Source organism: Oxyura jamaicensis, chromosome 10 (assembly GCF_011077185.1).
Source record: "Oxyura jamaicensis isolate SHBP4307 breed ruddy duck chromosome 10, BPBGC_Ojam_1.0, whole genome shotgun sequence".
Classification (NCBI taxonomy): domain Eukaryota; kingdom Metazoa; phylum Chordata; class Aves; order Anseriformes; family Anatidae; genus Oxyura; species Oxyura jamaicensis.
This window is the reverse complement of record NC_048902.1, coordinates 5347574-5363207: the sequence shown is the minus strand read 5'-3', so window position 1 is coordinate 5363207 and position 15634 is coordinate 5347574. Positions and strand designations below refer to the sequence as shown.

The 15634-nt window shown below is 35.5% G+C and overlaps 1 protein-coding gene across 8 annotated transcripts in view; it reads right to left on the bottom strand.

Moving 5' to 3' along the window:
• The window catches only part of FAM189A1 (family with sequence similarity 189 member A1), a 138313-nt gene that overhangs the window by 47307 nt on the left and 75372 nt on the right, over positions 1-15634 (bottom strand). For 7 of the 8 annotated variants that reach the window (XM_035335508.1, XM_035335509.1, XM_035335510.1 and 4 more), the window contains exons 3-4: positions 12148-12258; positions 2436-2567 (exon numbers count right to left, since the gene is read on the bottom strand). The exons of the other annotated variant lie outside the window; for it this stretch is intronic. In XM_035335508.1, coding sequence (XP_035191399.1) covers positions 2436-2567; positions 12148-12258 — 243 coding nt within the window. The remainder of the gene's footprint in view (positions 1-2435; positions 2568-12147; positions 12259-15634) is intronic. 8 annotated transcript variants of the gene reach the window in all.

The following is a 15634-nucleotide window of genomic DNA, read 5'->3' as shown; positions in this document are numbered from 1 at the left end:
AATATAGAATAACATGCCAGCATTTTCTCCTATTCAGCAGAAACACAGTTAATAAAAAAATAAATATATATATATATGTATATAAAAAAAGATCTCATTCATACCTGTTTCATCTTGAAACAGATTTAGGACTTTGCCTGAGGTGCAATCAGCAATGTAATCCAGAGATGCTACCAGTTTTAGAACTAGGTCAGCATGCACTTGCTCACATGCAGGCATGCACACGTGTCTACAGATTTACTCTCCTGCATTTTTTCTGTTTTTACTTGAATAAAAGCCAGTTTGCACAGATATCAGATACAAAGGATGACAGAGAGACCTTCAAGAAAGTCTAGAGAGACTAACAGGGAACAAGATCAGACAGCCAATACGTGTGCAACTGTTCTGTTCACAATGGAGCTCCTATAGTTGCCAGCACCAAAAAAAAAAAAAAGGGCAGAAATTACTTTGTGGAAATTAGATATCCCCCAGACTTAATAAAGAGAAAGAGAATAAAACTTACATAGCATTATACATAGAGGTGTATACTCTTAATTCTGGTATTCTACCCTTTCTCTTCCCCAGCACCCCAAGCAATAACCACAATTGACCTTTTGGTTCAAAAATGTGTTCTCTCAAAATCACATAGTAGTTGTTAATTGCAATTAAATTAAGCAAGCTTTATCATTGTCAGTTTTCTACTGAGTTAGCTGTTTTTTAGCTTTTTTTTTTTTTTTTTTTTTTTCCCTCCTTATGTACATAGTAGGATGTTGTTCTTAAATTTGCCAGGAATACAGAGCTCTCAAATCCAAACAGAAAACAAATGTAGAATTAAAACTGAAAAAGATTTAAGAAACATTATGAGAGAAGTTATTTTCTTAATTTTCCTCGTAACTGAGAAATTCTGAACATAATTAATGCTGCACTAAGATTATACTCATAGGAACTCCTGGTTTTAATTCAGTCCTTCTGCTAGTGCAAGCAGATGTCACCAATTCCTTTTTATAAATTCATTCCTTTTAGAAACTTTACCCTGATTTCCATCATATGTGACTTCTCCCCACTTCATATGCTGACAATGTCCTCTAAGATAAACAGTTGTTTTCTCTATTGTTAAAGTTGACTCTGCAGACATATTTACAGCTAGTAAACATATGCTCTATCAATTTTTGTTTTTATAGAATCAACAAGTGAGCTTTTTCTGTAAGATAAGTTCAATGTTTAATGGTTGCAAAAATGTGAAACTGAACATCTTTTTTGTAAAAGTGAAGGTACTACCTTTCACTTTTCTTTAGAATTGCATCGCTGAATACAGTCCCCATTTAGTATTCAAAATGGTAGTAAATTATTATTATTCTTTGACCAGCAACATTAAGTTTTTGCTTCTTTGTCAATTACTAGATCCTGCTACCCAAATGGTTTTTGCCCTCCTGTCATCCTCATTAAAACCTGAGGCGGAGTTCTTACTGAATTTTGGTGCCATACCAAATTATTTTTAACTTCTACCTGATCCCTACTACTTGCTACATCTTTTTCTTGTCTCTTTTTCTTAATATAGCTGAAGAACATTTAGCTGTTTTTTATAACACCGTTTGCAGGATTTAAACCTGTCCTGAACTAGAATATAGCTTCCAATATCAATATAACTTTGATTTTTCAGGCCTCATCCTATGGTCTAAATCCCTAAGCTCCTTATCACAGTGAGTTTCATCACTTTATTCCATTGTATTCTACTAACTTCATTAAAAATTATAATTTGAAATTGAAAGCCATAGATGCAGACTTAGTTTCGTTGATCATTAAATTACACCTAAAATGTATCAACATCTCTACCTTGGTTTAGGGTTCTTTTCTCTGACCAATTCTTTCATAGATCACTTACTGTTTTCCAAACCAATGTAACACCATGTCTTGCTTATTTGGTGACAATGAATGAAGAAATATGTATGCAATTACATTGTGATATAACTGAATCATAAAATACTATTATTTCCTGTCCATTCTTAAACTGGGTAGTTTTAACACAAAACATTATAGGATTTAAACTACTAACATTACACAGCAGTTTATAAGCATGCTTCCAGCACCATCTCAAATGAACACTTACCATTCTCTCCCAGGTAGAAAAGATTCTAGCTTTCTTGAACAGTAACAAGAAAGATAACTGTCCTTGTATCTCCTAATATCAATCATAACCAACCATAGCCTCTGTTTCTTAAGTAAGCTCTAACAAAATCATTGCGTATACAAATACAGATGCTGGCAGTGTAACAAAATGTAAACCACAAAACACAGAAGTACTACATTCTGTTGGATGAAGTTTAATTTTTTTTTTCACCTAAGAGCATACAAACACCAAGAACGCCACCAGCTACTCCTTTTACCACCCACTTTTGTCTTCCTACATACTTACTATCTAAAATGAAAATAGACTGTTAATTCTTCTCATAACGCACCTTTAGGGTCAACCTCACAACATTACATTCCTGTAGAGGGTTCAGTTTCAGTGTTTCTCCAAGGTTACTACAACCTGATGTTTGATGCTGCATTTCACAGCAAACACAGACGCCATCACTGTCAAATTTAATCTGGGGAGGAAAAAAAAAAGCAAGCATAAGTAAAAAAATCACTTTCAAACTATTATATTTCACTTATTGCAACAACAGTAACAAGTAAATACCAATTACTATTCCTTAGCTTATGAGTTTATGATAATTCCTCTGAAAGAGAATGTCTTCCATTGGCTAATAGAAGCTACAAGAACACAAAATACAAAGAGTATACAACACTGAACAAGAGTGAGAGTTATCTTTTTAAAGAGTCAAAATGAGGCATAAATGTTTGCTTTACACAGGCAGATGAAAGCAGAGTAACTCAACTGAAAATCATACACAATGGGGAAAGACAAAAACAAGCAAAAACAAAGTCAGAAAAGTACATGACATGGTCATGGTCACACATATAACATACTTACACATACATACAAAATTACCCTAGAAAACATGACATACACTTGAGAAGTGAGAAAACAGCATTAAGAAATAGTGGAGAAAATAAGCAGTAATACCTAATCTCATGTACTTTTACTTTGGTGAAGGTTTGCTCTCTATTTTCCTAATTTTTGTTTGTTTTGAATGCAATAAGCTTTCAAAGACTTTACACTTTAAAAAGCACTAGGCTTTTTGCTCTTTATAGACTTTCATTAGAGCAGACCTTGTTAAGAATACGGAACCCGATCATTCTTAAGGAATATATACAAACTTAAAAATTCTGTGATTTTAAAATAATTCCTGCTCAATAAGAATTGTTATACTGATTCTGATTTCCACATTAAAAAAAAAAAAAAGACAAAATAACAGCATCTATTTTTCTGCTTCCTTCCAACAAAGAGTTTTAAGCCAAAATTTAACTCCATAAATGTTTTTACCTAGCCTGCTAACAAGAACTGCCATTGCCTTAATTTTCTCAGTTCAGTATTTCTATGCTTTCTCCATTCCCATTTTTGCAGCTTATTTAAAGGACTGATAGTGGGACATACTCTGCTTCTCCAGGTCATTAGTCACAATTCAATCTAGGTTAGTACTGAGAAAAGGAACTCATATCACACGGGAGTCCCTTGACGTATGAGTTTGGCAGATCCCAGGTTTCCATACTCCAATAATCAGCAGTAAGAATGACACCCATGAGAAATTTCCATGGCTCTCCATGTAAAGAATAATAGATTCAAGATAGCATTCAGTCATCCTGAATCACTCCGGTATTCCTCCAGATAAAGATGGAAGCACAATAGCTGGGTGCTAAGAGACCTGAACCACCATACTATTTAATCTCTTGCAAGGCAAATGTATTTTAAAATTTCCAGACAAAAATCCTGAAAATAAAATCCTAATGAAAATATGCATTTATTGTTCTTAATTCAGATCATTCTTTATGGTGTTGTCAATTTTCTGAGCAAAGAAAATCAAATATAAGCCTTCCCTGTACCTCATATAGACTTGTATGTAGAATCATTTCTACACCAGTTTTTCTTGCTGCTCAAGAACTTGAAGAATATTAAAATTGTTCATATACTCTTAATAGCTACCTACTTAAACATTTTGTATTGCCATCCCTATTAGATTTATTTAGTACTCTCTGTTTTGATGACCAGCACAGCAGCTGGAAGAACAGAGTCCATTCAAAATGAGCAAGCTTTACCAGATGAGATGCAGATGACTTAACGCTTGCCACATACAGTAATGAAGCCATGTTCAGAGCACAAAGTTGGCTTCAAGTCCTGAGAGTCCTGACTGCCCTCCAGCCAGTATAATTGTTAAAAAGGATTTTAAAAAATCTGGGTATATAAATTAGACCATTCCCCACATATTTGAAAGCAGCACTAGAAATATTTCTCTATGGCAACTCACACTGACTGGTCACACCATGAGACACAGACTTTGTAAAATACAGAAGAAAATATAGTTTGAGTACCTTCACAGAAGTTGTGCTGTTTATTTCCAATCAGCATACAATTTAATTCAGAAAGCTGCTTTAAAAGTTTCAAACAGCTTTTTTTTTTTTTTTTCCTCTTCAATTCCTGACAGTCTTTAATAATCTCTTTTTAAAAATCAAAAGACAAGAGTAAAACCCAACCATGGTTTATAATCAGACAACCTCAGCTCCTCAAATCAATGGAAAATACAAAATGTGAAATGCTACTGGGGAGGTCTCGCTCTTGAACCCCTCGGGGATTGTTAGAAATGGTGCCAACTGTTAGATAATTGCTACAACGGGAGTTTGAAACTTGCACCTTTAATTTAGAGCTGCACCAAAGTGAGCAGTCAGAATGCTCCAGCATACCTGCTCCATCAGCACCAGGTACACAGCAAATCAATACAGTCTTCAGCTGCTAAAAGAGTTTTTCTAACAAGGAAAAGGAACTTCAGACAAAGCTACCTACTGCTACAACATTTATTGCTCTGATCCATGCCGTCGCTGTTCAAGGAAAGATAGTCACTGGCTTAAGGTGAAATATATTTGATGTTTCTGATATGAAATTCAGATCCCAGGTCTACTTTTAACTCATGTAATGAACTAGCATCACATAAAAAAAAAAAAAAAAAAAAAAAAAAAAAAAAAAAAAAGCTAAAACCAGAAATAGCTGCTTGGTTAAAATCCCTTATCTCTGAGAGATTCTCAATTAACTCTGAAAGATGTTCTGTAACTTTATACTGCCTGGTAACTCTCCCTTTAATTCAATTCTTAAACAGAGTTAAGATTATTGTTTACATGAAAGCTCTTGCAAAACATCAGGAAGTCTTCTTGAAAAATATAGCGTAGTCAAAATACTTTGGCAACCAGACTGCAAAACAAAGTCCTCTTTCAATACACATACATTTTGGAGAGCTTTTCACAATTTGTCCTACTGTACACCTTTTCCTTCAAGTATGTTTGAGGTGACATCTTTGCTAACTTTCGTCCTGTAATGGGGAGCAGTACTGAAGGCTGAGCATGCCATCACATTTGTGCTGCAGCAGCCGAAAGCAGTCTTGAGCCCTCTTGCTCCAGATTGCTCATCCCTGCCCTACTGCTGCATTCGCGCTTGTGTAGGCAGGACCAGGAATTCATACAGCTATCCTGTGATCTAAACGTTGTCAGAACTTTTCTTTTTTTGTGAGGGAGTGGCTTACTCTTAGTCCAAGCTAGACCTCCAATCCCATCCAGTGTGTGGGTTCAGAAATCCATGGAGGCATAAACAATAACACTGCACCAGTAGGGGAGGAGAGTTGGGATCCCCCCTTCCAGCTGCAGGGCTGCTGTTTGCTAACCTCAGACACAACCACATTAGCAACTGTCAGCAGTGCCTCCAAACCTGTGTTCTTGCCCCTCTCTTTGCTGTGTTTAAATCCTTTTTTTTTTTTTTTTTTTTTTTTTTTTGGCTGGCAGAGATCAAGAATAAGGCACCCCGTGTACACAGCTCCCACCAGTTATCCTGCATATGTTTGTGGTCCACTTCCCAATCCTTACTTGTGTTAGCAAGCATAACGTCAGCAACCTCAGTGCATTTTGTGTACTTTCATGCTTGGGACAGTTGCACAGTATACCCTCCTCCAAACCATATGCAAAATTTCAAACATCACCCTGAGCTGCTGACATACAGGAATTGTCTTTTAAGTTTATTTAATCTTGCCAAAAATCAGTGCAGCTACTTCAAAAGTGACCAAAATCATTAAAATCTGATTTTTACATTGAAGACAATCAGAAAAAATAAAGTATCCTCCAGCAACAGAGAACTTCAGACTGACTGAGTAGACACACTGGGAGCGTGTGCACACAAAATCCCCTATACCACAATAATATAAAAAAATGTGCATAGACATGACTTTTTTCATCTGCATCAATTCATCAAATTCTGTCTATGTATTAAAAGTGTCTTAACAAAGAAATTCTGAGTGCACATGCACTTAGAAGTAAGGCAAAAAGGGAGAGTTAGGGATGAAGTAATGGCATCACCTTGCATTGGAGCCTTCCTCTAGCACAGACGTAAACCTCCTGGTAAAGGCAGGAGGTTTCACCCTCTCTCCAAAGCATACTTTTTTTTTTTTTGATTTTTTTTGGGGGGGGGGGGGGGCAGGGGAGGGCAGTGGGGTGGTGGTGGTGTCATAAGAACAGCATGACAAAAATTCAAAACAAAATATAGAAGTTCAAAGTTGAAAACACCACAGTAAACTACAAGAAAGCCATGCTGGTATGATTATGGGAAGGAACTTTTGATCTTTGTAGCAGCTTATGCAAAGAGAAAAAGGATCCATTAAGGGAGAAAGCCGAGAGGTAGGGAAGTATCAGGAGAAAAATCTGACAGGTGCCTAAGAATGAAAAACCCACAACCACAAATATATATTTTGATGGGTTTTTAAGAACTGTTTTTCAATATGCACAGGTTTGAACATAGCTCCAGCACAAAATGAAATACAAAGAAACCTCAGTTCTGGAAATAGCCTACGCCATTCATCTTATATCAAGTTGTGCTTCCTTTGTTTTTCCATTCTCCATTTATTCCAATTAAACATAATTCAGGGGAAAAGGAGCCTTTCTGTCCATGTTTCAAGAACCACAAGCCAATTTCAGCGTGTATAACTGAAAAATGCATTATAAGCAATCTCTCCATAAAAAGATAGGCACTATCACTACTTTTCTGAATTATAAGCAGATCTAAGTTGGATTAAAACTAGAACATTTATTTTTTACATGACTAAGTGACTTACAATACGGCAGGTACACCAAATAAAGACTAAGAAATAAAACCAGCAAAATTCTCGTGCCATTGTAGATCATAAATTAAAACATACAAACTGCCATACCCTATTATACTGAACACAATTTTTAGAGATTAAGTATTTGAAAGAGAATTTTGTAGGACAGAAATGTTGTTGCTCATACACACTGTAATGAACAGCTTGAGTGTGTAACTGCTCTGTACGCATCCTGCTTCCACTGACTTACAGCAGCAGCTTGAGCTTTTTGCTGTAGTATTTACAGCTAATCATGGGTCAAAAAGTCCAGTTAAGTTTTTGTAACAAGACATTGAAACTACATGTATTTTTTTTGTCCCTCAGTGTTGAATGTTGCTGAGCTGCAGAGTAAAGATCACAAATAACAAAATTCACAGATTTTACATTCAGAATGCTAACATACTGTGAGCACATTTTTCATCTTCACACAAAACTATACATTATGGAACCAACTGCAAACCCCCAATGTTTAAAGCGAAACAAGACCCTCCTCTCATTCCTTTTCTTCATACAGCTGCTCTACATGTGAAATGCTTCTGAATTTACACACCTCGATACAGGAGACTGTATTATCATGTTTTTAAAGTTATACATGCATTCCCCAAAATGTGACAAAAATTCCTTTTGAACAAATCAGCATAAATGGGTTTGACAGAAACACTAAAGTTAACACAGAAAGAAGAGCAACTATTTGTCTCATGCACTGAAACTGCAGTACTTGCCAGTATGCTTTCCTGACAAGGACGAAATGTATTTTACTGGTTTGTTACTTCCTCGTTGGTTCTCTTCCAGGATAATGATTCTGAATTTGACTTTTGTAGCGTACTGTGCTTGGAAATTCATTCACATATTTCTGTCTGGTACATTTTACAAAGAATGTTAACTTCACCTCAAAAACCACGTCTACAAAAGCTGAATTTTGTCTCAAAGAGCTGCGTCACTCTGAATTTGCATCCTAGAAGGCAGCCACAGGATTCAGAGTTATGGTAATGTACACTCAGTCACACAGTGCAGGAATTAACATGAAATACAAGCTTAGGACAAGCTGCTAAAAATGGTATTTTTCCTTTTTGAGTGACAAACATTAATATCTATACATGCTCAGCAAAAAACTACCAAATTCTAAGTCAAATTCTGCCTTTAATCATAAAGCAGAGGTGTTCATTAGTGTCTCCCTGTGGGTGGTCTTTAAGAAGAGAACACCAGAATTTCTTACATATGAGCATTTCAACATTGTGATACAATTCACGTGCAAGTCCACAATCTGAATATGACTTTGGTTAAGGAAAATCTAAGAAGTAAGGCGTGGGCAGAAGAAACTCTCTATACTGAAGCAACTGTGATATGATAAACAGTCACAGTGAAATTAGCTGCCCTCATCAGCAACTAGACCATACGGTGCAAAGCTAGTTAGCATTTCATCATGCTCTCATCTTTGAAACATGCAGTTTGAACATTTGTTTTATCTTCTTTTGCCAGCTCAGCATTCCACCAGTCCAGAGGAAAATCTATAGCAGGAATGAAAAGCTGAGGGAAGTACAAACAAAAAGTAACTGTTCCATTGTTAATTTAGTAGCTGAGTTCACCAGCTTTGGAAAAAATGCAAAGGACTATTTGTAAAACACTTGCTGGAGTGATAGTATTCCATTAGCCTGGAGAAAGAAGCAAAGGTTTCCCTTGAATTCTGCCACAAGGGTACATATGGGGCCTTCTGATGAGGTCTTTACGTGCCCACCCACTACACATCCTCATCCCAGAATCCCTACCCAAAGGCAAAGCCTGCTTCCACTTTCAAACTGTCTCTCTGCCTGCCCACTGGAAGCACTTGTTTGATACCACTCCTTTCCCTGACTGCTTATTAAGGCAAAACAAATGAGGGAAGAGAGAGGAAAACACACTGTAGAAAATCCCAAGGCTACTTGAAAATTTAGATCAAATAATGAAAATCACTGAATCTAGAATGTTTTGAAATAGCATTAAATTTAAAAGTGGAAATCACATATAACTAGAACACAATTCTTTCAAAAAGGCTGAAAAAAAAGAAAAGCAACCTTATCTGAAATAAATTTAGTCATTTTTGTTTTTATCGATGATCCGAGAATTCAGCTGTTTGCACAGCTCAGTCACTGCTTACTTCTACAGCAGCAGATTTCATATAGAGGCTGTGATCCTGACCAAATTTCAGAGACACAGGGTTCATAACCAGAACAGAGAGCACTGAAGAGAACATTTAAAAGACTAAAGACTTCCTATTGACTCTGGTATTTTTTTTCTTGTTTATGAGCATTTACCCACTGGCTGCAGCTAGTGCCTTTTTTGTCTACAGTTGTGCTTAATTAGCACAACTTATAAGCAGAACTTATTTCAATTTTCTGTCCTTGCAATGCCGCTTTGTTGATTCTCATTAACCCAATTTTATTCCATAAGGGATGTTGACAAATACTACACTTTGCAAATGCCTGCTCATCTCAAAAAATAGCATGTAACTCTCTCTCTCTCTATATAAAAACTTTCTTTTACCAAAATTGGTAAACAACAATTTCTTCTATTTCAGAATAAAGCAAGAGACAAAAAAAAGTATTAAGCATAAAAGCTGTGTATTTCTAAATACTCTCAAAGTCAACAGAAAACTTGGGTTAAACCCCTGTTCCAAGATTGCACACTCCATCATCTTGGATCTCCTGTGCTGTATCTTGAATTAATGTCAAGTAAGAGGGTAAAGTTTTGATATGTATGCCCTATAAAACAATCTTGCACTAAAGAGATGAAATAGTGCAACAGCATCTCCTTCAAGCTGGTAATAAACAAATACTTCATTCATTCTCTTTACGTACAATAAACTCTCACACTGATCTGAACAGTAGCTATCCTATGGTTAAGTGTACTCCCCTTAAACGCTTGGATAGAAAATGGCTGTCACTGGAAGCCTCTTGAAGAAACAAACTGCAATGAGCAGAAGAATGCTGTTCTTCAAGAATTAGCAATAAAAGTAACAACATTCAAATTCAACACACAGAAGGACTAATCATTTTTTCATAATAAAGGAAGTAATTATCACAGCATTTTGCTACTTTTCCCCAAACACTCACCTGTACATGAATACTTCTGAAGTGCTATAATTAAAATACAATTTAGAAATTAAATGGTGATAAGCTTGGAATCATCACTGAACACCAGTGAATACATTCCAGCCCGCTTTGTTTTGAAGACTTGTGCATTTAACTGGTTAGCTGGTGTGCATGGTCAGTGCACTGCCACAGCTGGACCAACCAGCAGTCCAAGAGAGTCGGAGTCATGCCTAGCCCTGTTTGTAGACAGCTGCCTAAAAGAACTAGAAGAGCAGGCATATGCAATGAGCAGGACCCTTGCTTGCACCCACTAAGCCACAACAGCACAAACAGCACTCTCCTTGATATGTGCATTCCTCTCCATCTGGTATGGGATTTGCTCTTTAAAGTCTATTCACACAGCTTACTGGACATCTGTCAAATTGTTGGCTTGGAGTTGAAAGATTCTACACAAGTTCAGATGGACCCCTTCAGCCAAAAAAATTGATATATATATATATATGGCTGCAGCCATCTGGGTCTGCAAAGCCTTTACCCCAATCATAGCTGGAAATCAAACACCATAGAAAGCTTCGCTCATTTACAGAGTTGCAGACATACTCTTTTGAAACAGGATGGGTGATAGGAACACGGAACACAGGCCTTAAAACTGACTTAACAAGATGAAAGCGTGTGACGGGTTACACCCAAATGATTTCCTCTTCTGCCTTTTTCATATGACTTTCTAAATATTTGCTGAAATTGTATTATTTTATTATTATATTATTTATTGTGTTCAAATGGATGCCTGAAGGATTTTATTAAACAGAAGATGACAGAAGGAAAGGGGAAAACAATGGCTGAAGAAAGAAAAAAAAAAAGAAGAAAAAAAAAAAAAAGAGGTGCAGAAGCATTTTGTGGAGATATTAGAGGTGAAAATTATTTTTCTCTTCATCATTCAAATCAACTTTTTGGGGCATGCCCGAAGGACACAGCCAATACAGGCAAATGCTCATGTATCCTTAATACTTAATGAATTCTGTGAATGCGGACTCATGCAGTTTAGATAATGCAATTGGTCTACTGTCAGCTAGAGTACACTATAAAGAGCACTGATTCGTGTCCATAAACATTCTTGAGCCCATTTGTTGTTCTTACAACTTAATATCATTTGTCTCCCCAATTTATGACAAAGAAAGTAATCATTGTTTTACTATTTACTTTAAATTAGAGATTTCCAGCAGGAGTTTAGTTCTATAGACTTCATTGTTAGTTGAAATCAGAAACTATTTTAGAGTTCAACATATACGTACGCTCCTCCCAAGATAAAAACATAAAGAACTTAGGTATGCCATACCTTTTTAACAATTCCAAGCATGCCATGTCATTGTAAATTTTTGTTTTCATTCTGTATTTTATTTAACATACATTTGCTTTAGAAATTATAAAATAATTGCTTTAGGTTGGCCAAAAAAATTAACGTACGCATAATAAAACATTACTATCAGCACGTCTATGAAATACATTGGCTGTGGAAGTAAACACTGGATGAAATCCTGACACTGCTAACATCAAATGGTAATCACTGCACTACTTTGATGTGGTCTGCCTTGCCCCTATTCTGTTTCCAACATAATACCAAGAAGCAAGACTTTGAGGTGACACAACACTGTAAAAATGCTAGCACTTTAATTCTCAAACTTTTCCCAACACGATTCATCACGTAAGGGCTATAGATGGCTCTATGAAACACATACTGTTTGGAAATTGAAGCAATATGTGTATAAAATGCAAACAAATGAAAAAATCTATTGCCCTTTTTTAGTAGAGACTTGTTTTTTATTACTCACCAGCTGACATCCTTCCAGGGACTTTACCAGCTGAGCATTCTGACACGAGAGAATGGAACCAGCCAAGTTCAGCATTACACACACTGCAGACAGCAGCATGAAAAAGGTTATCTGGAAAAAAATAAAACAAAATGAAAACAACAACAAAAAAAGCCTATTGATTATTCACTGCAGGAGGGACACAGAAAAAAATAATTATTTATATGTTCAAGAACTTCCATCCTGGCATACAATTACATGGATGATTACATGGATTTTATATAAACTGAAGAAAAAAGTAGAATATTATTTAATCTTAAAACATCTTGATTCTCATACTATAAGAAGCACCAATAGCAAAAGTAGATTTGATTATCACTTATTTCCCTTCAGCCACTTCAAAATAATCCATTTATCTCCCACATTTGTCACATAGCATGAAAATTTATTTTTATTAATTAGCATGATTTGCAAAAATTATTTTTATAATCAAAAGTAGTCTTAAAACAATTTAATTCCTTTTTGATGAGAAAATGAATGTCTTGAAGAGGAAAAGGATCTGTGAATATCATAAATCATGAGTTTGTGCAAACTGGAAAACAAAAGTGAGTAAGATTCTCAATATGTAAGTACTTGTTTTTTAAACAACTACAATTTAAACAACATCTACCATATCAACTACCCATCGTGTTAATGACTCCTTCCCCCTCTTTTCAAAATATGTGAAAACAATCATTAACTTGATTGCACCAGCTTAACTATCATTTTATTGCTTTAAACATAAAAAATGCTAGCCCAGTATGAGCAGACATAAAGCTCAGTGTGTGGGGAACTCAATATGTAGGGAAATTGAAAGGCACAAGCAGGAAGAGGACAAGAACAAATGTACTCAGTACGGGGCCTTCTTAAATATTCAGTGCTCACATTGCCATGTAACACTTAGACTCCTATTGAGTTATCTGAAATTAGTAAAAATATAGCCGTTAGGAGTTATTCCCCCTCACCCCCCCCCCGTCCCCCCGTCCCCCGTGCAGATATCCGTAGTTTTACAAGCTTTCTGATCACTGTTCTCACAATATGTTAGTTTCCAACAAATGCATATGCTACTAATACTTTTTGCAATCTTTGGCCCAAAATGGTTGGATTTTTTTTCAGTGTTTTTCAAGTGAAGAACAATAACTCAAATCATTTCCCCCTTCAGCAACCTAAGCCCTACTTAACAGGATAATTCACAATTACTGCACTTAAGGGTTGATGAAGTTATATCTTCATTGCATATTTTGAATGAAAACAAGATTTACCTGAAGTACTTATTTTTCAAGTATCTTATTTTTACAATTGAGTGCTCTTATACTGTGTATGAAAAAGAATCTGTGTCAAATCAATGTCAAAGATAAAGCTTCTAGGATATAATACATATTGCTACCCTATAATAATGGGCAACTAGATAACATCCGTCTCTGTATATACACTGTGACATACACAGAGAAACATTCATCCCACATTAGCATAAAATTTGCAGTAGCAAATACCTTGAAGACTCAGAATTTGTATATCATCTTATTTTATAATTTTTGTATTTTTAATCATTGTAACCCAAGAGTTTTATTCACTTTTGCTACTTCAGGCAAGAAAATATTATCCATGATAGAGTGACAGTTTTAAAAACTTACAAAGCTTACAAACACACCAAACACAATTCTTCGCTCATCTCAGTTCTCCTGTTTTAGGGGCTGTTATCCTAACAGAAATCCAGCTTTCTAAATGATATTCACTGCAAGAAGTATGTTCTTTCTCTTTAGCCCAAATACAAGAGTTCTACCAGTGCTCATTTTTCAAAATTAAACAAAAAGAATACATCATTAATAGAGTGCTTTGTACATCTCAATTTTAGTAAAAGGTGGTATTCTCAACATAGTAATTTATAAACTAGTTTAAAACTGACTTCTCTCCTTTGTCTGCTGCTGTACAATTCCGTGGATTCTCTGTTTTCTGTACCATATGCAGTCATATTGATTTCTCTGTTCAGGTTAATTTGTACTGCTATACAGCATATCTCAAGGATAAAGTACCATTTTATCTAGACTATCCTTTAAAAGTATCTTGATTTTTGATTCCCATTCTGATGTTTTTTTTTCTTATGGTTGGTCGCACAATGGTGACCACAGGAAGTAAATACAAAACTAGGCTAGAACCTTCAATTAGATACTTGATCAGTTATATCCGAGCAACAGGTAAAGCTAATCTAGGACACAGAAAATAGCTCTTAATAATGAATAAGTACTTGTTATTACTACATGCCCTGCTATGACACATACGTGAACAGCAAATAACTTAGTAAGTTCCCTTAATATAAGCATTTCTAATATTTAATCATCTTTCAGATTGAAAGAATACAGCTATGATTTAGAGTACCGTAAATCTGGGCTTAACTCAAAGGCTTTAGTTTCTGATAATACTGATCAACTGCTATTGCAAGGCTATTAGACACCAAGAATATTTTGGCAAAATAAAATAATATATAGGCTTAGTTTCACCTGTGCTACTAATCTTTGTTTTTTGGTAGTAAAATAGAAGAAAAGAGGTAATAACAGCAAACTATTAATGGCAAACTTCTAGATCCCTGTGATAAACTTTTAACTGCTATTCATGTGCTTTCAAAATAAATACATATTTGTGTCTCCTAGAAGTATTCCCCTAAAATCTGTTTTCTGAATATTCAGCTTATTGATTTAAATACACAGGGTACTCGTTCTAGGCTCTTAACTGCAAATTGCTTTGAACAGTTCACAGAACTTTTAATAAAAACAGGATATATATATCTTTTATATATATATATATTTTAATGTTGCCAGTATTTCAGATGCTAGCCTCATACTACAAATTCTCCTGGGAAAAAAAAAATCCACATTATTGATTACATCATATTCCCTCTTATAAACTCTACACAAGTTCCTGAAAATTGACATCTTTGAACAAGTCCTGATTGCCTTTCAGGAAATAGTGGCCAGGTGTGAAAATGGACACTTCTATAATTAAAAAAAAAATAAAATAAAATAATGAGAGAAAGTAAGAAAAGAAAACTTCAGATACCTTTGCTCTAAGACGTGCAGTTCAGATAAAGCTTTTGCATTTCATCAACCAGCAAAGTAACAAAAGGTGAACATCCTGTAACTTTACATTGATTGACTTGGGTAGGATCACAGGAAAATGAAAAATACATGGTGTGAGGCTAAGGCTGATGAAATCCAGTCCTTTTGCTACACAGATAAATTCCAGATAGTCATCAGGACTGTAGACTTCCCCCGCCCCCCCCAAATACTCTAATCTCTATGTTATTATTTAAAGGACAGAAGTCATGTTACCACTTTTTATTGCCAGCTGTGTATTCTTCCAAGCATCACATCTGATAGAACAAGGTTTATAACCTGCATCAGGTTTTCCTAGAGTATTTTCTCTGTATCAGCATTCATTAACAATGAAAGCTCTACTGGCATTTCCAGCGTGA